The sequence below is a fragment of the Octopus sinensis genome, linkage group LG18 (genome assembly GCF_006345805.1).
Source record: "Octopus sinensis linkage group LG18, ASM634580v1, whole genome shotgun sequence".
NCBI lineage: Eukaryota > Metazoa > Mollusca > Cephalopoda > Octopoda > Octopodidae > Octopus > Octopus sinensis.
The window spans coordinates 1,898,984-1,922,714 of NC_043014.1; the positions used below are offsets into that span (position 1 = coordinate 1,898,984).

General features: G+C 40.5%; 2 protein-coding genes and 3 non-coding genes across 5 annotated transcripts; 1 reads left to right on the forward strand and 4 right to left on the reverse strand.

The window, feature by feature from the left end:
- Positions 1 to 216: 216 nt before the first annotated feature.
- LOC115221676 (succinate dehydrogenase cytochrome b560 subunit, mitochondrial) lies at positions 217 to 10,720 on the reverse strand. Its single transcript, XM_029791877.2, has 6 exons — positions 10,628 to 10,720; positions 8,150 to 8,206; positions 6,043 to 6,156; positions 4,563 to 4,624; positions 3,082 to 3,245; positions 217 to 386 (listed from the first exon to the last, which is right to left on the reverse strand). The coding sequence occupies exons 1-6, from the start codon at positions 10,642 to 10,644 to the stop codon at positions 279 to 281; spliced, it is 522 nt and encodes a 173-aa protein (XP_029647737.1). The 5' UTR covers positions 10,645 to 10,720; the 3' UTR covers positions 217 to 278.
- Positions 10,721 to 13,245: 2,525 nt separating this feature from the next.
- Positions 13,246 to 13,327, forward strand: Trnal-aag. The gene has a single exon. It is a non-coding gene; the product is annotated as a tRNA-Leu (tRNA).
- A 2,245-nt stretch (positions 13,328 to 15,572) lies between these two features.
- Trnal-aag lies at positions 15,573 to 15,654 on the reverse strand. The gene has a single exon. It is a non-coding gene; the product is annotated as a tRNA-Leu (tRNA).
- A 943-nt stretch (positions 15,655 to 16,597) lies between these two features.
- Trnal-aag lies at positions 16,598 to 16,679 on the reverse strand. The gene has a single exon. It is a non-coding gene; the product is annotated as a tRNA-Leu (tRNA).
- A 2,344-nt stretch (positions 16,680 to 19,023) lies between these two features.
- On the reverse strand, positions 19,024 to 23,731 carry LOC115221542 (C-C chemokine receptor type 1-like). Its single transcript, XM_029791743.2, has 2 exons — positions 23,718 to 23,731; positions 19,024 to 20,227 (listed from the first exon to the last, which is right to left on the reverse strand). The coding sequence occupies exon 2, from the start codon at positions 20,095 to 20,097 to the stop codon at positions 19,024 to 19,026; it is 1,074 nt and encodes a 357-aa protein (XP_029647603.1). The 5' UTR covers positions 20,098 to 20,227; positions 23,718 to 23,731.

The following is a 23,731-nucleotide window of genomic DNA, read 5'->3' on the forward strand; positions in this document are numbered from 1 at the left end:
GCTGCTGTAATTGTTTGGAATACCTGACTTCCTAGACAGGTGACCTTCATTATGGATGAAAAGAAAACCTGTGGCCTCATATTAACGAGAAGAATCTATGCTGATAGTTGTAGGTAGAGAATGAGGAATAAAAGTTGCAGCAGTTAAGTGAAGGGAGAGAACTTATGGCATCGGAAGTTCTGGGAATGAAGTTCTCAAAAACAAAACAACACAAAGTTTTAACAGAAGAAAGTAATTTTATTAAGAGATAAACCTGACCCAATGTAAAAAGCCAATATTTAAAGAAGGTGAACAATAGCTGCAGTGAATACAAAAGATAAACCAACCACCAGGTAACCACTCATGTAGAGAGTATTCAGTTTGAAGCCAGTTGCCCAGTCCCAGGCCTGAAACAGAAAAACACAGAATTACATTGGACATTGGAAAACATGCGAGATTAATTCTTGAAGTCTTTGTACTTCACATAATTGTGCAGGGGTTCACAATTTGGAATCTACAAAAGTAGTAAAGGGGCTTCATAAACAGGGCTTGCAATTTTAAAACGGTACAGTATAAAATATATAATTACTTAGTTACATGTAATTATTCAAATACAAATGTTTTTAATTGACATAGCAAATTAGGGAAATGTGTCCCTTAAACCCTTTATTTCTGTTGAAATACACTGCGCTTGTTGCAGTTAGTTTTGAAAATAACAAAGAATTTAGTAAAATCATCATCATCATCATCATCATCGTTTAGCGTCTGCTTTCCATGCTAGCATGGGTTGGACAGTTCAACTGGGGTCTGGGAAACCAGAAGGCTGCACCAGGCCCAGTTAGATCTGGCAGTGTTTCTACAGCTGGATGCCCTTCCTAACGCCAACCACTCCGTGAGTGTAGTGGGTGCTTTTTATGTGCCACCGACACAGGTGCCAGACGAGGCTGGCGAACGACCACGCTCGGATGGTGTTTTTTATGTGCCACCGACACAGGTGCCAGACAAGGCTGGTGAACGGCCACGCTCGGATGGTGTTTTTTTTTTTATGTGCCACGGACACAGGTGTGCCACTAGTGTTATTAAGCATAATGAGGAATTTTGATGGAAGAGTTTACTTAGGATCACTTTAGAAAAAGAGGTTTGTATCACAGAATTTGGCGCAATCTCAGACAGTCAACATTAAAAGGGTTTAAATCAAAATATAGTAATCCCTTGCCATATTAAGGGTCACCTATCACACATTCAGCACATTGCAGATTTTTCTGGCTAATAGATTCCTTTGTTTGTTTCAGTCATTTGACTGCGGCCATGCTGGAGCACTGCCTTTTTAGTTGAACAAATCAACCCCAGGATTTATTCTTTGTAAGCCTAGTATTTATTTTATCGGTCTCTTTTGTCGAACCACTAAGTTACCGGGAAGTAAACACACCAACATCGGTTGTCAAGCAATGGACAAACACAGACACACAAACGTATACATACATATATATATATATATATATATATATATATATATATATATATATATATATATATACATACATATATATATCTATATATACATACATATACACACACACACAACAAGCTTCTTTCAGTTTCCGTCTACCAAATCCACTCACAAGACATTGGTCGGCCCGAGGCTATTATAGAAGGCAAGGTGCCATGCAGTGGGACCGAACTGGGAACCATGTGGTTGGGAAGCAAGCTTCTTACCACACAGCCCGCGGACTCCTCAGTATATCCAGGTTTCTGCAGCCGATAGGGATTTATATTTTTTTTAGATTTTGATTATTTCTGTGTAAGGTTTTGGAATGTAACATCCGCGATAGTCGAGAGATTACTGCAATGCATAGATTTGGCTCTAAGGGAAAATTACATTCTTCACTCTTTCGTTACCATAGTTCTCTTGAAATACAATGCCTCTGTTTCAATGAATTTTGAGAAAAAACAAAGAATTTAGAGAAATAACTTTGTCGTTATTAAGAAGGTGTTTGAGAAAAAATTAAAGTGAAATTTTGATGAAGGATTTTAATTGAGGCAAGTTTAAACCTTTAGCATTCACTTAACTCTATCAAATGAAATGCTTATCTCTCTTTACTCTTTTACTTGTTTCAGTCATTTGACTGCGGCCATGCTGGAGCACCGCCTTTAGTCGAGCACATTGACCCCAGAACTTATTCTTTGTAAGCCTAGTACTTATTCTATTGGTCTCTTTTGCCAAACTGCTAAGTTATGGAGATGTAAACATACCAGCATCGGTTATCAAGCGATGTTGGGGGGACAAACACAGACACAAACACACACATATATATATATACGACAGGCTTCTTTCAGTTTCCGTCTACCAAATCCATTCACAAGGCTTCGGTCAGCCCGAGGCTATAGTAGAAGACACTCGCCCAAGGTGCCACGCAGTGGGACTGAACCTGGTGCCATGTGGTTGGTAAGCAAGCTACTTACCACACAGCCACTCCTGCGCCTATTCACATTTTTAAAAAATTAATCTTGCATAGTCTTGTAACTTCAAGATTGCAATGATGTGATGGTTTAGTTTTAGAATGACATTGTAGGATAAGTGTGAGAATCCAGATCCAGTTAGTTTGAACATAAGACAGATATAATATCTGGGCTGGATATGCCCAGTTTAAATACTAAACAGGGCTGGCCCCAGGGTTGCTGGTGTCCCAAGCAAGCTGAACTTCAACGTGTACATGCTGAAGGACATGGAAATTTCTTCATCTTTGTGATACCCTCCTTGGTGATCCCTAACACATGGCGCCCCAGGCAAGTGCCTGGGTTGCTGGTCGGAACCTTGAGCTGGCCCTGACGCTAAAGGGTTAAAACAAGAAACTTGTATCATAGAACCAGGGAGCAGTCTCAGACAAGCTGGTATGAAAATGAGTTAAAGAAAAAGGGTTCTTGGTAGTGAAAAAATATGAGGAAATAGGGCACCAGTGATTCTGTCAGGGAAGTGGAGGCAAGTCGATCAAAAGGAAATTCAGTAAGGATCAGTATAAATGAGTGAGAAGAAGAAAAAGGGGCAAATGAAAGGGTGAGAGAAAGTGTGGGTTATGAAAGAGGAAATGTTTAGGGACTTACCAAATGCCTGAGGCCATTGAATAAGTGATATAACATAGGAAATATCACTGTGTACTTGGCCGCAATGATTATATTAGGGTTCAAATTCATCTGTTTCACCATGTCAACATAGTGAGGGAAGTCATGAGGTAAAACTAAAACCCCTAAGGCCATGCCGGTCATACCTGCAACAAAACAGAAAAATCATTTGATATAAAGGGTCTTTGATCAACAGTTTTGGCTCCTAGTTTTTTGGAGGGGTTTTTTTTACATTTTGTTTACTCTTTTACTTGTATTACTCATTCGGCCGCGACTATGCTGGGGCACTGCTTTGAAGCAGTCCCACACACACACACACACTCCCACATGCGTACAAACACACATGTACATTTTAACACGTGTACACACACTCACACATGCTCCAACATGCATACACACACACACACACTCTCCCTCGTGATATGCTTTTGCAGTTTCCATTTACCAAATTCCTTTACAAAGCACTGGTCAGCCTGGGGCCAGAGCAGAAGACACTGTGCAGTGGGACTGAACTGGAGACCAATGGTTGGTGCAAGTATGGGTAAGGGGCAGGCGTGACTAGGAGACGAAATAAGAGATTCGGTGACTGAGTGACAATTGCCAGGTTAAAATACCATTCCCACAGAGGTCAACAAAATGGTATTTGCAGAGAAAACGTTGGAGAAATTCACAAGAGGTGAGAGATGGACTGTGTGGTTTGGGAAAGAGAGCCATCTTTGGAAACTTCACCTCTCTCTGGCCACATGGTTTCCTAGTTCAGTACCACTGCATGGCACCTTGGGCAAGTGTCTTGCTGTTATAGTGCCAGGGCAAACAAGTAAAGCTTTGTGAGTGGATTTGGCAGACAGAAACTGAAGGAAGCCCATTTGTGTGTGTGTGCAAATTTGTGTTTGTGAGTGTATATACATATTTGTATGCCATCATCGTTTAACATCTGCTTTCCATGCTGGCATGGGTTGGACAATTTGACTAAGGACTGGCAAGCCAGGAGGCTGCACCAGGCTCCAATCTGATCTGGCAAAGTTTCTACAGCTGGATGTCCTTCCTAATGCCAACCACTCTGAGAGTGTAGTGGGTGCCTTTAATGTGCCACTGGCACAAGAGCCAGACAAGGAGGACCTGGCATCGACCATGTTTGGATGATGCATTTTACGTGCCACTGGCATGGGAGCCAGTCAGGGGTCACTGGCCACAGCTACAATCTTGATTTTACTTGACTCAACAGATCTTCCCAAGCATATCATACCGCCTGACACATCAAGAGTACTTTTAAATGGGCTGGACGTGCAACACTGGCATCGGCCATGGCTGTGATCTCCCTCTAGTTACCAGGTCATGTGTGCGTACGTGTGTGTGTGTCCTTGACCGGTCATCAAATGACTGTTGTAAATGAATGCCATTCGTTTCCAATATTCTGCAAAAAAACACCCAGGTTGAGTACGATGAAGAAATTCTTTACTTACCAGCAGAAAGGACGATTCCAGTTGCACGGTGAGCCACGGACAAAATAGATGTCAGCTGCGGTCTGGAATGGAGAAATTCGGGGAAGAAAAAAATGAAATTCAAATATCTGAGAAACTAAAATAATAAGCACATTTATTTTTAACACAGTACTCTTCTCTTTGTTTCAGTCATTGGACTGTGGCCATGCTGGAACACAGCATTGTGGAGTTATTTCTAAGCCTACTACTTGTTTTAGAACTTTAGTACCTTTGCTAAGTTATGGGGATGTTAACAAACCAACACTGGTTATCAAGCAGTTGAGGGACAAATACAATGATATACATGCGCTTACAAGTGTGTATATATACCATCATCATCATCATCATCATCAAATGTCCATTGCCCATGCTGGCATGGGTTGGACGGTTTGACTGGGCTGACATGCTTGAAGGCTCCATCAGACTCATGATTTACTATGGTTGGATACCCTTCCTAACACCAACCACTCCAAGAGTGTAATGGGTGCTTTTACATGCAACTGGCACAGGTGCCATTTGCATGACACCAGGGTGCATTTACATGCCACTAGCATGTGGGGAGGACAAACAACACACACAGATACATACATATATATATCTATATATACGACGGGTTTCTTTCAATTTCCATCTACCAAATCAACTCACAAGGCTTTGGTCAGCCCAGTGCTATAGGAGAAGACACTTGCCAAAGTGATTATATTGCTAATGCAATATAATTAATATTGTTAAAGGGTTCAAGCTGAGTATTTGTCATGCTGTATTGTCAAAATGGGGATGGATGCAGGCACGAATGTGTATTTATGCAGGCTGCCTTGTAACCACAAGGTCATGGGATCCATCTCACTACATGGTACCTCAAGCAAGTGTCTTCCATAGCCTTGGCTTAATCAATGCCCTGTTAACAAAACTGACATACAAAAAGTGTACAGTAGTCCAGTGTATGTGTGTGTGTGATCACCATCATTGTTTAACCATTCTGAATTCAGATTTCTTTGTCTAATGTAATAATTCATTTATATTTTTTTAAAAATTAATCCTTTATTATCTTGTAGCTTTGAGATTTCAAAGATGTGATTGTTTATTTTTAGAATGACATTGCAGGTGGATGTAAAAGGCTGGATCTGACCAGTTTGAACACAGTACAGGTAGGATATCTGGACCAGAGTTGGCCAGTTTAAAGGTTAAAAGTCCTCTTTACCATGCTTGCATGGGTTGGATGGCATTCATTGTGACAAATTCTCTATGGACGGATCCCCTTCTTGTTACCTATTTCCAAGCAAGGTAATATTTCCCCTTGGCCAGACATGTTTTCACAGGAAAATATTTCACAGAAAATATTTCACAGAAAAGCGACAGGTGAACTGAGACGAGAGAGAGTTAAGGGGAATATAAACTTGAAAGGGCATGTGGAGGCATGATGCCTTGTTTTGAAAACGTGGAATGCAATAATAATATTTACTTGTAGATGGTCAGATGAGGGGACATTGGCCTCTTCAGGCGTTTATTTTTCTCCCAGAAATATTTCATGTCTTCATACGACCGTTCTGAAGTGGAGGCCATCACAGCAGGAATTCTGAAAAGGCAAAAAGCAAAAATATAATAGAATTAAAAATCAGATTTATAATCAAAAATTTCAGGTGAGTGACAGATACAATGAAAGATTCAGATGCGAATTGAAACTAGAACCAACAATTAATTATACAACATATATTCTTTTCTACTCTAGGCACAAGGCCTGAAATTTTGGGGGAGGGGGCCAGTCAATTAAATTGACCCCAGTATGCAAATGGTACTTAATTTATCAACCCCAAAAGGATAAAAGGCAAACTCGACTTTGGCAGAATTTGAACTCAGAACATAAAGACAGACAAAATACAGTTAAGCATTTCACCCAGTGTGAATCATACAACAGATATAAGATAACTTGTCCAGCACTCTACCAACTGCACCATACTTAATGTACTTTATGAAAATTTCCCTCACTCAATCCAAGCCATTTTCATAAAATGATAAATTAATAATTCCTTCTACTATTGGTACAAGACCTGGATATTTGGGGCAGGGAGCAAGTTGGTTACATCGAGTCATGCATCCCAAAACATGACTGGTGCTTATTTTATCGACCCTGAAAGGATGAAAGGCAAAGTTGACCCTCGGCGGAATTTGAATGCAGAATATGATGCCAGTAGCCCCTGACTCGATGACACCCCCCTGCCCAGACTGGCTCCCATGCTGGTGGTATGTAAAAAGCATCATCCAAACGTGACCGATGCTAGCACTGCCTGACTGGCTTCCATGCCAGTTCGTCGTTCGTTTGTTTAGCGTCCGCTTTCCATGCTGGCATGGGTTGGACGGTGCAACTGGGGTCTGGGAAGCCAGAAGGCTGCACCAGGCCCAGCCTGATCTGGCAATGTTTCTATGGCTGGATGCCCTTCCTAACGCCAACCACTCCATGAGTGTAGTGGGTGCTTTTTACGTGCCACCGGCACAGGTGCCAGGCGAGGCTGGTAAACAGCCACGATCGGATGGTGCTTTTTACGTGCCACCAGCACGGAGGCCAGGCAAGGCTGGCAACGGCCAAATGGCACATAAAAAGCATTCACTACACTCTCAGAGTGGTTGGCATTAGGAAGGGCATCCAGCTGTTACCCTATTTCTGCAGAAAGCACTACCTTGGTTTTTATTACTTTAGAAAATAATGAATTTAGAGAAATAACTTTCATTGTCATCATAATGTCTGCTTTCCATGCTGGCATGGGTTGGACGGTTTGACAAGAGATGGCCAGGCATGAATCTGCACCAGACTTCTGTGCTTGTTTTAACATCCTTTTTTACAGCTGGATGCCCTTCCTAACACCAACTACCTGGCAAAGAGAGCAGAGTGCAGTTTACATGGCACAAGCACAGCCAAGGGTCAGTTTTGGTTTTTACAGCTGGATCCAACTTCGTTATCATTAATTTGGTGCTGGGAACATAAATTAACATGAAATTTCGACAAATAGGCACAGGAGTGGCTGTGTGGTAAGTAGCTTGCTAACCAACCACATGGTTCCGGGTTCAGTCCCACTGCGTGGCATCTTGGGCAGGTGTCTTCTGCTATAGCCCCAGGCCGACCAATGCCTTGTGAGTGGATTTGGTAGACGGAAACTGAAAGAAGCCTGTCGTATATATGTATATATATGTGTGTCTGTATATGTTTGTGTGTCTGTGTTTGTCCCCCTAGCATTGCTTGACAACCGATGCTGGTGTGCTTACGGCTCCGTCACTTAGCGGTTTGGCAAAAGAGACCGATAGAATAAGTACTGGGCTTACAAAGAATAAGTCCCGGGGTCGATTTGCTCGACTAAAGGCGGTGCTCCAGCATGGCCGTAGTCAAATGACTGAAACAAGTAAAAGAGAGTAAAAGAGTAAATGCTTTTAATTTAGATATCTTTAAAACATGAGTTTTTAATCATACAGGTGAGGACAGTCTCAGGTAGGTTGGTATTAAAAAGGTTAACGCCTTAATACAGTATTAAGGTCCTTAAAACCCAATTCAGTACCCATAAACTTCATTCGTAACTTACCTTGTATTAAGGAGAGTAAATGGCCGCTGGAACAGACACTGCTGTCGCACAACTGACCTGTTGTAGAAAATAATAAAATAAGTGTATTATTTGTGACATCAGGATGGTACAGGAAGATTAAACCCAGCTAATCCTTCTGGTAATCTACAATCAATGTTTTTTTTAGTAAAGTTAAAAGCAATTTCCTAAAACCGCTGTTAAAGTCAACACTTCTAAAAACCTTGTCAGGCCAATGACATTGTATATAAGTGAAGCCTGGATCACAAAAGGTGGCTGACACTAAGTGACTGAAAGCATTCAAGACTCTAGAGTTATGGCAAGTTCTATGAATCACTTTGGCAGCATGTAGGCCGAATGCTTAGGGAGTGGAATGGAAGTTGGTGATGGCAGGTAACATAAATTGCATCTGGCCCTCAATATTCACATACCCACCTTCAGATATACATCCATGTCTGTATGTTTACATACACAGAGATAACTTCAGGCTCTACATACAGAGATACAAACTTCAGGCACCATATACATACATAGTGACCTTTAGACACTATAGATACACATATACACCTTGGTAATTTATACACACACAGATCATATGTGTAGATATCATCATCATCGTTTAACATCTGTTCTCCATGCTAGCATGGGTTGGACGGTTCGATCAGGGTCTGGGAAGCCAGGAGGCTGCACCAGGCTCCAGTCTGATCTGGCAATGTTTCTATAGCTGGATGCCCTTCCTAACGCCAACCACTAAGAGATACAGAAGAGACAAAGAAAAGAAAAATTCCATCTGAAGAATGTCTTAACTAATTCAGTGGAGTATTTTCTCCTTTTGAGAATACTTTCCATACCAGAACACACACCTTGACCTTACTTTGATGAGTGTCAGAGACAGCACCCTTCCTGCAGTGAAGTTGTTACATAACAGGGCAGGTGAATGACCTAGCTTAGAACAGAGTCTGGCAGCAGTATTAGATATATATATATATAGAGAGAGAGAGAGAGTAAGAGAGAGAGATGGCTGTGTGGTAAGAAATTTGCTTCCCAACCACATGGCTCCAGCATGGGCAAGTGCCTTCTACTATAGCCTCAGGCCAACCAAAGCCTTGTGAGTGGATTCAGTAGATGTAAATTGAAAGAAGCCCATCGTGTGTGAGTGTGTGTGTGTATATATATATATATATATATATTCAGAAATATTAAATTTCTAAATATCTCATAGAGATATGTAGGGTGGTGGGGTGATAGAATGGTTGTATACTGTCAACTTAACGTAAGGGAATTACACCACCGCTGTTTAGCCCTAGGAAGCATCGACGCTTCCTAAGACGACAGGAAGCATCGATGCTTCCTTGGGCTAAACAGCGGTGGTGTAATTCCCTACTGTCACGTTAAGTTGACAGTGTACAACCACTCTATATATATATATATATATATATACTAAGCAATAAGGGTTTAGCAACGAGTTGCCTTACCACATACCGAATTTAGAAATAGCAGTCAAAGGGTTATAGCTATTTCTTCTACTAAAAAGGGAGATCTCAGTAAAAACAGCATTTGGAAGGCAGACACAAACAGGTAAGAGAGAATGAATTGACTGCAATCTATCATACATTTTTTTAGTTATATATATATATATATATATATATATATATATATATATGAGAGAGAGAGAGAGAGAGTGGTTGTACATATATATATATATATATATATATATATATAAACTTAATGAGAAAAATTCAAAGGCCGATGTATATATTCCTTCAGTCCATATTAACGAAATTCTCCATGGTATACAATGTACATACACAGATGCATTCATCTCTATGAGATACAAAAAATTTCTAAGAATTTATAAATACATACATATACACGAAAATTTACAAATATATAAAATTTCATGGATATATAACAATTTATAAACACTTGGCGGAATTCTAAGAGCATCATACGAAGTTCTTCGCGGTTCTCTTTCCACCTCTTCGCTTTCGAAATTCTTAGACCATAGAATAATAATTCCTTTACCGGGTTTAACCCTGCCAATACCAGAATCGCTCCGTCCTTTGCATATCTTTAATACAGACCACCCTCAGTTGCACGTAATTAATGCCAGGTTTCTCTGATATGAAGATAACCAGCTTCTGTCTTTTCACCCAAACGCTGAATAATAATAATAGAATTAAAGGTCCATGGGTGGACGCTGGCCCTCCATCCATGACTTAACTGTAGAATAAACAGGAAAGCCAACGAAGCCAAGGAAAAGCGATCGATTTTGCAGCAAAACTTGCCGAAGGTCATCACTGAGATCAATTAGAGGACGAATTAAAGGCGTTTAAATGAATCTCAGGTGGAAGGGTGGCTGTTGTTAATGACCAGGGTGGGAATGTGAGTGTGTGGCTGTCATGCCTCCCCATTGATAGCATCTAAATAAGACAATTCATAAATAAACACCAAATGTAAACAGAAAATCAGTTTCTTTACCTCAACAGCAACGACATGGTCGTTTCCTTGGGGTTGAAGCACGCTTTGTCTTCTGCGCATGCCCACCGGAAGTGCTACCTCCGGAAGTGCTACCTCCGGAAGTGCTACAACCTCTTCGTCTATTCCGTCGTTCTTTTAGAGACTTGATGTGGTCGGCTTATCTGCAAGAAATAGCAGTCAAATCCTATCCTACTGTCTCTAAAAACAGAAGGATTCTATGACCTGTTTGTTTATTTCTTCGTTGTGTCATTTGGTTCTACTTGAGAACAGTGGTCCCAGTGCGCGCACTCGCGTACTCGCGCATCCGCGCCAGCTAGTCATAACTAGTCGATCCTTACTTTGTGTTTTTGTATTTTATTTACTTTGTGTAAAAAAAATATTTATTTTATTTGTTGTAGGATCGACTAGTCACGATTAGCTAGCGCGGATGCGCGACTATGCGAGTGCGCGCCCCGGGACCACTGTTCTCAAGTAGTACCCTATCATTTTATTCCACCATTCTTACATCGACTCAATTACCTTATAGAGACAAGACATCTGACGTGGTCAGTCGATCTGCTAGAAATAGTAGTCAAACTTCTCCCAACTCACTCCCTAATTCCTTTAAAAATAGAAGGACAACACATTGCCACCTATTCGTTATACTATTCTTTATTTTGCTTCTATTTTTATTTTTACTTTTATTTTTATGTCCATTTTACTTATTTTGCGTCTTAATTTTTTTATATATATTTCTTCTTTTTTCTATTTTCTTTTTGTATTTATATTTTTGATCTCGATTCTTGGAAAAACTTTTGTTTTTATTTCACATAAATAATAATTTCTTTTTTAGAAAAAGTAATTAGTGTTATTTTCATAATTAGAATTAGTAGATTTGTTACACTTTCATAGACAGAGAGTGAGATGTGGTGGGGGAGGTAAGGCGACAGTCGAAGTAGTTCGGCTATTTCCGGCATTCTCCGGTATTTTTCACCAATTGAATCTTTTTATCTTTTATCTTTTACCTGTTTCAGTCATTAGACTGCGGCCAAGATGGGGCACCGTCTTGAAGAATTTTAGTCGAACGAATCTACCCCAGTACCTATTTTTTAAGCCTGGTACTTATTCGATCGGGACGTAAATACACCAACACCGGTTGTCAAATGGTGGTGGGGATACAAACACACGCGCACACACACAGAAAGGTAAGACGGGGTTCAATCAGTTTCCATCTATCCACTCACTGGGTTTTGGTCAGCAGGAGGCTGTAATAGAAGACACTTGCCCAAGGTGCCACGCAGTGGGACTGAACCCAGAACCATGTGGCTGGAAAACAAATTTGTTACCCTATAACTACGCTTGCACCTATTTAGATAGTAAAAATTAATAAATAAGCGCAGGAGTGGCTGTGTGGTAAGAAGCTTGCTTCCCAACCACATGGTTCCGGGTTCAGTCCCACTGCGTGGCACCTTGGGCAAGTGTCTTCTACTATAGCCTTGGGCGGAGCAAAGCCTTATGAGTGAATTTGGTAGACGGAAACTGAAACGAAGCCCGTCGTATATATATATATGTATTTGTGTTTGTCCACCCCACCATCACATGACAACCGATGTTGGTGTGTTTATGTTCCCGTAACTTAGCGGTTCGGCAAAAGAGACCGATAGAATAAGTACCAGGCTTACAAAGAATAAATCCAGGGGTCGATTTCGTCAACTAAAAAGCGGTGCTCCAGCATGGCCACAGTCAAAATGACTGAAATAAGTAAAAGAATAAAAAAAAAAGTATTATTGATGAAGAGAAATATTCATAGAAATATTTTGGCATTGAGAAACAGAAATAAGAATTACAGAACCCGGTCTCGAATTTTTTTTTCCCACGAGCGTTCCGGACCCCAGTTATGAACTCATTTGCATACAGCCAATCAGAGCTCAACTACCAAACAAATTTATGAGCGGAAAACAAGTGATGGGCAATAAGGTCACTTGGGTAAGGAAGGACCATGCTTCTTTTCTCTTTTAAGAATGTTTGTTGTTCTTGTTCTTGATCCAACCATGGCTGCCTCTGCGTAGTTATTTGTGTTGTTGTTTACTTTGTAAAAGAGTAAGGGGAGAGGGTTCCCTGCACATCACCCTCTACCCACATTGTTTCCCATCCTCATCTTTTCCATATGGGACCCTAACAAAATCCGAAAACAGGTAGAGATGCCAATCTATCAAATTACTTGTTTCCTTCTAAAACCAGACAGAACTTGGCGATCGGTCGACTTACAACACCGTTCTTCGTCTTGGGTTTACTTAAAAATAATAATAATAATAATGAAATTATTGTATACAGTGCTCAGGTGCACCACACAAAAAAAAACTCTTACAAAGAGCCTCAAGCCAAGATTGAACCTTAGTGAAAGAGGTTTGTGTGTGTTACTGTGTCCATGGCTTTACCCACAAGACCATTGAGACAACAACTTGGTAGAGTGTGTTTGTTAACTCGACACCAAGGTGAAAGTGAGCTCTGATTGGCTGTAAACAACCCTTGCTGTTATCACTAATGTGTCTGTGTACATCTGTCGACATACGAAACGAAAGGAAAGAAGAGAAAGTGTGTTTTGTATTTCATCATTTTGTACAACGAATAGCGCAACAGGTAGCGTGGCCGAGCGGTCTAAGGCGCTGGTTTAAGGCACCAGTCTCTTCGGAGGCGTGGGTTCGAATCCCACCGCTGCCAGGAGTAATTTTTTTTTTTAAACAGATGCAGTCGTCTCAATACTGTAAGAAGCTTGTTTCCCAACCACGTGAATCCGGGTTCAGTCCCACTCTGCGGCAACCTCGGCAAACAGTTTTATACTATTCTTGGGTTAATCAAATCCTTGTGAGTGGATTTCGCTGACGGAAACTGGAAGAAGCTTATCGTATGTATATATAAATGTGTGTGTGTTTGTCCCCCTTCGCTGCTTGACAAGCAGTGTTGGTGTGATTACGTCCCTGTGATTAAAAATAGGTACTGGAGTCGGTTCATTCGACAAAAATAATTTGTCAGGATATAACAGGAAAGTGATAAAACAAGTAGACACAGTTAGATAATAAGCAAGGGAAATAACTCTGTAAACGTACAGCCAGAGTTACTTCCCTGGTTTTTTTTTGTTGTTGTTGTTGTTTATTTCATTTGATTCAAAAGAGCCTTGATGTAGTCATTGAAGGTGCGAGAAATAATGACCAAATCTCTCTCAACTTGCACCCTAGTGTGTTTAAAATACACGGACGCTTTTGACATGAGGGTTGCACCAGTTACGATAAAAGGAAAATAATGTCCTATAGGCGTCGGCGTGGCTGTGTGGTAGAAAGCTTGCTTACCAACCACATGGTTCCGGGTTCAGTCCCACTCCGTGACACCTTGGGCAAGTGTCTTCAACTATAGCCTCGGGTCGACCTAAGTCTCGTGAGTGGATTTGGTAGACGGAAACTAAAAGAAGCCCGTCAATGTAATTAGACGTGGACTCTTGGCGATTTTTCCCTCCTTCCTCTTCTTTGGGACCTTCCTATGTCTCCTGTAAATGCTGTGGACGATCTTAGGTAGACTTAGGCAGTGTTCAGATTAAATTTAACGGCTTTTAATGCCTTGTATATTTAAAGAACAGCTGGATTAATTGAAGAACAGTCAACGGCGTTGGAGGGCATAAAGATTAAAGTTATATATTTCTTTATTGCCCACAAGGGGCTAAACACAGAGGGGACAAACAAGGACAGAGAAACGGATAAAGTTAATTACATTGACCCAGTGCGTAACTGGTATTTAATTTATCGACCGCGAAAGGATGAGAGGCAAAGTCGACCTCGGCGGAATTTGAACTCATAACGTAACGGCAGACGAAAAACGGCTACGCATTTCGCCCGGCGTGCTAACCTTTCTGCCAGCTCGACGCCTTAAAGATTAAAGTTAGAGTCGAGGAAAAGTTAGATGACATGAGAGACTGGAATCCATCTGAATATCGGAAAAGAATTCCTTGTATCATGTTGGATCGCGGCGGGTATCAAAATGGCGCCATCCTGACTGCCGCTCAATGCTTTGTGAACACTGTAAAGTTTGCAAGACATGACACGAATGTAGTATGAAAACCAAGGCACCCCAGACTGTAATGGTCTTTGGGTGTGTCTTCAATGAGGGTCATAATGATGTCATGCCGCTCCACATCCTTGAAAAGGACCTTAAGCTCAATTCAGGCGGTTATGTGAAGCTGCTGGAGACTGTGGTCAAACTGGTTGGAGAAGTGTCACTGCTGGAAAGTCACGTGTGGCAGTAGGATTCGGCTACTTGTCCATACTTGTCCATACTTGTCCATGAGAAGGACCAACGCTCTGCTCGCAAAACCCAAACCGATCTGGTGGCCAAGATCAAAGAGGTGTTTGAAGATCTTCTTACGGACACAGTGAAGATGCATACCCCCAGGTTCCGGAGCCGTCTTGAGGCCCTGGTGCAAATTGAGGGCGGCTACTTTGACCAAACTGTTATCTCCCAGCCGTAAAGCAGTTGATGTTTTTTTTGGGGGGGGGTTTTATACTTTTATATTTGTATTAGATACTGTGATTTCTTTTCCTTTTATGCAAACTTTCGAATTTAGTCTGAATTCCTTGTGTGAAATCACATGGCCCAGTGGTTAGAGCATTGGACTCACAATCATGAGGCAGTGAGTTCAATTCCTGGACCTGGCTGTGTGTTGTGTTCTTGAGCAAGACACTTTATTTCATGTTGCTCCAGTTCACTCAGCTGTAGAAACGAGTTGCGACATCACTGGTGCTAAGCTATATCCGCCCCTTTGCCTTTTCCCTTGGATAACATCGGTGGTGTGGAGAGGGGAGGCTGGTATGCATGGGCAACTGCTGGCCTACCACGAACAACTTTGCCCGGGCTCGCGCCTCGGAGGGGAACTTTCTCGGGGAACATTCAGTAACTTTAAAATAAAAAAAATTGCTCATGGCAGCGGTGGGATTCGAACCCACGCCTCCGAAGAGACTGGTGCCTTAAACCAGCGCCTTAGACCGCTCGGCCACGCTACCTGCGATGAGTGCTTGCTTAAATATAATGACTTTCGGAAACATTTTTTCACGCTCAGAGTTGCTGAAGCATGGAACAAACTGCCTGCGTCAGTTGTTGACTGCCATGACACTGCATCCTTTAAGGCCCTCATGCTTTCCGAAATCCGCCGAAACTACACCTGATTATATATACACTTTAGATTAGTTGTAGTGCACCTGAGCACTGTACACAATTATTATTATTATTATTATACGTACTTCCCAGAGGTTTATCATTTAAGTATATATGAGCATGCAACTAGACATGCAACTATATGCATGAGAATACACATACAATGCAAATCTACACACGCACACACACACACACAGATAGATAGATAGTTAGATAGATAGATAGATAGATAGATAGATAGATAGATAGATAGATAGATAGATAGATAGATAGATAGATAGATAGATAGATAGATAGATAGATAGATAGATAGATAGATAGATAGATAGACAGACAGATAGATAGATAGATAGATAGATAGATAGATAGTTAGATAGATAGATAGATAGATAGATAGATAGATAGATAGATAGATAGAAAGATAGATAGATAGATAGATGTGACTGTGTGTATACTTCGACTGTAGTTTGGGTTTACCCAATGTCTTTTGGGAGGATATTTGGTCAAAAGAAACCACAGAAACACGTCAGGTAAGCAAAGATGCATATATTTGTGTCTGTATTTGAAGGTGTAAACCGGTGTGTCAGACTGCATCCCTTATGTCACAATGTAACTTGGCCGACAAAAATATGTATCAAGTCAAAATGGTACCAGAGCCGCTCTGACTGCCTAAAAGACGGAAAACTTTGAATGTAGAGCTACAGCATGGCCGCATTCCAATGAACGTAACTAGTAACAGGAAAGTACGGAGAGGAATATATTCAGTAACTTTAAAATAAAAAAAATTGCTCATGGCAGCGGTGGGATTCGAACCCACGCCTCCGAAGAGACTGGTGCCTTAAACCAGCGCCTTAGACCGCTCGGCCACGCTACCTGCGATGCCTGCTTGTCTAAATATAATGTAGTAATGCATGGTGCATGACTGCTATCTGTCTGCTTATTCGGCTGACTACTAAGCAGGGAGCGAGTTGCGCCCCTTGACTTTTATAGTTTTTCTATAAATATATAGATATACATATATTTCTTTATTGCCCACAAGGGGCTAAACATAGAGGGGACAAACAAGGACAGACAAACGGATTAAGTCGATTACATCGACCCCAGTGCGAAACTGGTACTTTATTTATCGACCCCGAAAGATTTATATATATATTATATATATATACAGGAGTGGCTGTGTGGTAAGTAGCTTGTTTACCAACCACATGGTTCAGGGTTCAGTCCCACTGCGTGGCACCTTGGGTAAGTGTCTTCTACTATAGCCTTGGGCCGACCAAATCCTTGTGAGTGGATTTGGTAGACGGAAACTGAAAGAAGCCCGTCGTATATATGTATATATATATATAATATATATATATATATACATATATATATATATATATTATATATATATATATATATAATATATATATATATATGCGTGCGTGTGTTTGTCCCCCTAGCATTGCTTGACAACCGATGCTGGTGTGTTTACGTCCCCGTCACTTAGCGGTTCGGCAAAAGTGACCGATAGAATAAGTACTGGGCTTACAAAGAATAAGTCCCGGGGTCGATTTGCTCGACTAAAGGCGGTGCTCCAGCATGGCCGCAGTCAAATGACTGAAACAAGAAAAAGAGTAAAAGAGAGTACAGTACTGTTTCTGCTTCGCGGATTTTCACCTATCGCGGGGGTGGGGGTGCGTAACACCAGCGATAGTCGAGGGATTACTGTATAGGTACAATTTATTTTTGCCAGCTGAGTGGACTGGAGCAACGTGAAATAAAGTGTCTTGCTCAAGGACACAACACACCGTTGGTAATCGGACTCATGACGTTAGGATCGTGACCCGAATAACCTAACCACTAAGCCATGCGCCTTCCCAATATTTTATGCATCCTGGGTCACGGCTGGTCAGAAAGTTACCCTTGGTTTCACGTTTACTCTTTTTACTCTTTTACTTGTTTCAGTCATTTGATTGCGGCCATGCTAGAGCACCACCTTTAATCGAGCAACTCGACCCCGGGACTTATTCTTTGTAAGCCCAGTACTTATTCTATCGGTCTCTTTTGCCGAACAGCTAAGTGACGGGGACATAAACACACCAGCATCGGTTGTCAAGCGATGCTAGGGGGACAAACACAAACATACACGCACACACACATATACATATATATACATATATACGACGGGCTTCTTTCAGTTTCCGTCTACCAAATCCACTCACAAGGCTTTGGTCAGCCAGAGGCTATAGTAGAAGACACTTACCCAAGGTGCCACGCAGTAGGACTGAACCCGGAACCATGTGGTTGGTAAGCAAGCTACTTACCACACAGCCACTCCTACGTTTAGTATTAAATTGTTTTAAATTACCGGTGTGTTAACTGTGGTTCGCCTCTAAGGTACTCTAAGGTACCCTTAGAACGTGTTTATTGTTGTAACAGCCAACCCTGCAATATAGTCTGCAATATAGTGGACAGAAAAAAAAAAGCAGGCACTGCCTGACGTACGTTTCGATTTACGTCGGAATATATTCGTCGGTAATTGTGTCCCCACCTCAGCTTAACAGACACATTGTCAGTTACGACGACAAGGGTTCCAGTTGATCCGATCAACGGAACAGCCTGCTCATGAAATTAATGTGCAAGTGGCTGAGTACTCCACAGACACGCGTACCATTAGCGTAGTTCTCCGGGAGATTCAGCATGACACAGAATGTGACAAGGCTGGTCACTTGGAATACAGGTACAACTCATTTTTGCCAGCTGAGTGGACTGGAAAAAATGTGAAATAAAGTGTCTTGCCCAAGGTGCCACGCAATGGAACTGAACCCCAAACGAAATGATTGGGAAGCAAGCTTCTTACCACGCACCCACACTTACATCTACATGATAGAATTCTACCAAATAATCGCAAAAAGAAGAAGGAAATTTAATTTACATTCATTTATTTCATTAATCAACATGTTTTATTTTTATTAATTATACAAATAATTAGGCAATAAATAATTGGATACAATAAGAACTTTAAGTTTTATGAAACGCAATTCATTGAAAATATTTTTTTTTCTCTTTTAGTCGTGAGGGAAGGCAGTACTCCTAAACCTTTAAAGGGACCCTGTGGCTGGTAGCAGAGAGGGAGAAATATATAGTGAAACCAGTGACCTTACTCGAATGAATAATAGAAAACTCTGTTAAAAGTATCCAAGACGCCAGGTTGCAGTGTTATATCAGATGGTAGTTTATGTGTTCCGTCTGACGGAAATTTGATCGAATTCTCTGACGGAAGTCAACGATACTATTGAGATACTGTCCTTCCGCTTCCGTTTACTAAATGTAGTTTCATTAACCGAGGAAAAGCGGTTACTCTGCGTCCGTTCTGTTGTTAAAGATTCCTCCCCACGACAAAAAGAACGGAGCTCTTTGCGAAATGTCGGTCCACTGGCAGAATATAAAACAAAATTGATGCTATTTGAAATATAATACAACACGTCTGTGACGCTTAGAGCAATCATCATAACTCTGTTGCCCGGGTTAAATCTCACGACGAAAACCATGATGCCGTATGGAAGTACTATCAGGAAATATACCAAATTGATTAAGAAGAGTATTCGAATAGCATCGTTCGAAGCTTGACTTTGGTTAGCTTTCTTCTGCTGGGAATCTTTGACTAAAAAACGGTTCCTCAGTTTTGAAATTATTACAGAACTGAAAATCACTAATAAAACAGCCGGTAAAAAACTGAAGAAAACGCCGTAGATTAACTCGTAGAAAACTGCATAGTCTTCTGGTCCGGTAGTGACACAGATTTTGGCGTTACTGAAAGGTCTTGGAATTAATGTTCGATAATACAGGTTTGATGCTGTCAGGCAGGAAATGAATAAGAACGTGGTTACCATGGCGATAATTTTTAGTTTGATTTTCAAATTAATGCTACTCCATATTGGGAAACTAACGCAGACCATTCTCTCCGATGTTATCAGAACGGTCAACCAAGAAGCATAAAGCACGGATGTCTGGGAGAGATACGAGAAGAACTTACAGAGGAATATATGTTCCGAGTTGTGGATAATGCCGGTCATTATGAACACCACTTTAGGAATGGCGTCTGAGAAAAGAACAACCAAATCATTGGATACTAAAGTGATGAGGTAGACAAACACCTGCATAGCACGCATGCGTGGTCGCAGTAGGATGATGATGGAAAGAATATTCCCAATGATTCCGAAGCAAATCAAAGGGATAGCAACATAAACCCACATAAAATTGCGGGTCTTCCTGTAAAAGTCCAATAAAGCGTCGGTGTCGTTGGCCATACTTCGGGTTTTATACAAATATTAATAAAAAGCAAAATTGTTCTTTTTTAAAAATTCTTTGGCTTCTTTCTGCTTCTTCTTTCTTTCTTTTCTTCCTTTCTTTGAATTGTGTCTTCTGTATCTGATTAATCTAATAAATTAGATATAAAATACAAATTCATCAAATGTACATATTTTAATTAATAATGAAATCTCTCTCTCTTTCTCTCTCATTCTCTCTCATTCTCTCTTTGTCTTTCTATTTCTTCCCTCTCACTCACTGTACATGTGTGCGTATGTGTGCGTATGTGTGCGTATGTGTGTGTATACATACATACAGATATGCATACATACATCCATACATACATGCTTACGTACATATACACACATAGACATACATACATGCACACACACACACACACATATATATATATATACACATACATACATACATACATACATACATACATACATACATGAATACATGCATGCATACATACACACATACATACATGCTTACATACATATACATACGTACATACATACATAAGCACATACATACATACATAAGCACATACATACATACATACATACATACATACATACATACATACATACATACATACATACATACAAACATACATACTTACATACATACATACATACGTACATACATACATAAGCACATACATACATAAGTACATACATACATACATATATACATACATACGCACATGGACCAAAAGTCACGCACCGTTGTAGAGCCCTGCTAATGTGAATGTCCAATCAAAAGTCCAGGAAATTGAAAACATTTATGGTGAATTCATGCAGCCCTTACAACTCTTCTACTCTGACCCTAAATTCTCGTTTGTACCCATCATCACAGGCGTATTAAGCTATGTAACTATAAATTTACACAAAAACCTAAAAAGACTAGGTTTTTCAAAGAAAGAACAAAAGAAACTCTCGCAGATTCTTCAAACTCAATTTATAAGTGGCATAGTGAAGGTCTGTAAGACATTCCAAAGATTCTCCATCTGAGATTCTCTAGGTGCATAGATGCACACCCTGGGGTGTGTGCCAACTCAACCGTATATTTACAAACACCGGGAAATCTCTTCACTCAAAAAGTCTTGCATACATTCAGTTGCGGTGTTCTGGAGTCGAGGGATACGTGGAGTCGCCCCTTTATTGCTATTAATCTCACATTCTTTCTGACCCGGAACGGTAGTAGCAGTTAGGGTCCCACCAGTTGGTTAAGTAGATTTCCCAAGGAGGTGAGGACGTTCCTATTATTTTTGGGAGAAGGCAAGTTCTTCTTGGAGAAAGTTACTCTGGTATAAAACGTGCAGTCAAAATAATTTCTGCCATTTTGCAATGCTTGTCATTGGACCCTTCTATGACGACCGAAAGCGGGGCCAAAGTGTCGCACAAGGATTTGTCACCTTAAATCCAGTGACGTACAGGGATCCCACTAACATTAAGAGGGTGAATAGGAGACGGCAGGTGAGGCAGTCATCGTGTGTGTGTGTGTATGTGTGTATATGTGTGTGCGTATGCGTGTGTGTAATATAATTTAATATGTATGTATGTGTATAAAAATATATATATGATATAGTATGTATATATATATGTATGTATGTATGTGTATATATATATATATATATATATATATATATATATATATATATATGTATTATATATATATATATATATATATATGTATATATATATATATATAGTATATATATATATATATATATATATATATATATCTATATATATATATACATACATACATACATCTATCTATAAATGCTCTAATATCTACACAGCCTTGGTTTTTTATTGTATAACGCAAAAAATTATTTCATATATATATATATATAATATATATATATATATATATATATATATATATATATATGTATGTACGTATGTATGTATGTATGTATGGATGGATGGATGGATGGATAATCTTTCACTTGTTCAAGTTATTAGACTGCGGCCATGCTGGGGCACCACCTTGAAGAATCTTAGTCAAACGAATCGGCCCCTGTATTTTTTTTTCTTTTGAAGCCTGTTACTTATTCTATTGGTTCTTTTCTGCCGAACCGCTAAGTTACGGAGACGTAAACACACCAACACCGTTTGTCAAGTGGTGGCGGGGGGCGAGGACAAACACAGACGCAAAGACACACACACACGCTCTTCCTCTTACTTTACTCCGCTGCTCTGACCCAGGTAACAAATATACTGAATGACGCCACCAGAGATTACAGGTGTTATATACAGAATATAAACCTTCTTCTGTATGTGAACGACTTAAAAATCATCGCAGACATTAACACGAGAAAACTTCCTAAAAATTTTTTCATAATTTCAGGAAAGTCATTAGAATGAATATGAGAATAAATAAAAGCACCTGGACGGCATTAAAAAGAGGCAAATTAACCGGTGTTGAGGTTATTAGATTAGACATGGATTCGGAAATGAAAGAAGATCATAACCAACCATCCTAATACCAGGAATAGTGGAGGCGCAATGGCCCAGTGGTTAGGGCAGCGGACTCGCGGTCGTAGGATCGCGGTTTCGATTCCCAGACCGGGCGTTGTGAGTGTTTATTGAGCGAAAGTACCTAAAGCTCCACGAGGCTCCGGCAGGGGATGGTGGGGATCCCTGCTGTACCATTTCACCACAACTTTCTCTCACTCTTACTTCCTGTTTCTGTTGTACCTGTATTTCAAAGGGCCGGCCTTGTCACTCTCTGTGTCACGCTGAATATCCCCGAGAACTACATTAAGGGTACACGTGTCTGTGGAGTGCTCGGCCACTTACACGTTAATTTCACGAGCAGGCTGTTCCGTTGATCGTATCAACCGAAACCCTCATCGTCGTAACCGACGGAGTGCTCCTACCTAATACCAGGAATAGACGAGGCAGCTAAAATACTCGCACAACACAAACGAAAAAGAGAATTAGGAAAGAATACCATAGAAGTTTTTGGATTTGGTTTGCGAGATTCTTTATATGAGTTCGTGTGTTGAAGCATATTCTGTTATGTCTGGGGAGAGTCATTTTCTTTTTGTGCCTTATAATATAACACACTCACCGGTAAAATTTCCACTTATTCCTTATTTTCCTAAAATTTTCGTTGCGTCTTGCAACCTTTTCAATAGTCTTGACTCTTGAAAATATTGCAAGAGGCAACGAAAATTTTAGGAAAACAAAAATAAGAAATAAGTGGAAATTTTACCGGTGAATGTGTTAAATCATAAGGTACAAAAAGAAAACGACTCTCCCCAGACACAACAGAATATGCCATAGAAGAGTTAGACTAATATTAGTTTGGAATTTGGCACTAGGCCAGCAGTTTCGAGGGAGGGGGTGAGTCAATTACATCGACTCCAGTGCGTAACTGGTACTTATTTTATCGACTCCGAAAGGACGAAAGGCAAAGTTGACCTCGGCAGAATTTGAACTCAGAACGTGAAGACGAATGAAATCGGCTGAGCATTTTGCCCGGTGTGTTAACGATTCCGCCAGTTCACCACTAGACTAATATTAAAACTAGAATTCATTGTTAGAAATAAGTATTTCAACGTCCAAACTTTAGAGGTTAAATTAAAGTTTTTGCTTACCTCAGAGTGATTGT

Coding starts and splice junctions, on each gene's coding strand:
- LOC115221676 (XM_029791877.2), bottom strand. Junction 4,625..6,042: donor CCTCATCTGACCATCTACAA/GTAAATATTATT, acceptor TCTCCATTCCAG/ACCGCAGCTGACATCTATTT. Junction 3,246..4,562: donor TGGAATCGTCCTTTCTGCTG/GTAAGTAAAGAA, acceptor GTTTTGTTGCAG/GTATGACCGGCATGGCCTTA.
- LOC115221542 (XM_029791743.2), bottom strand. CDS start 20,097: ATGGCCAACGACACCGACGCTTTATTGGACTTTTACAGGAAGACCCGC.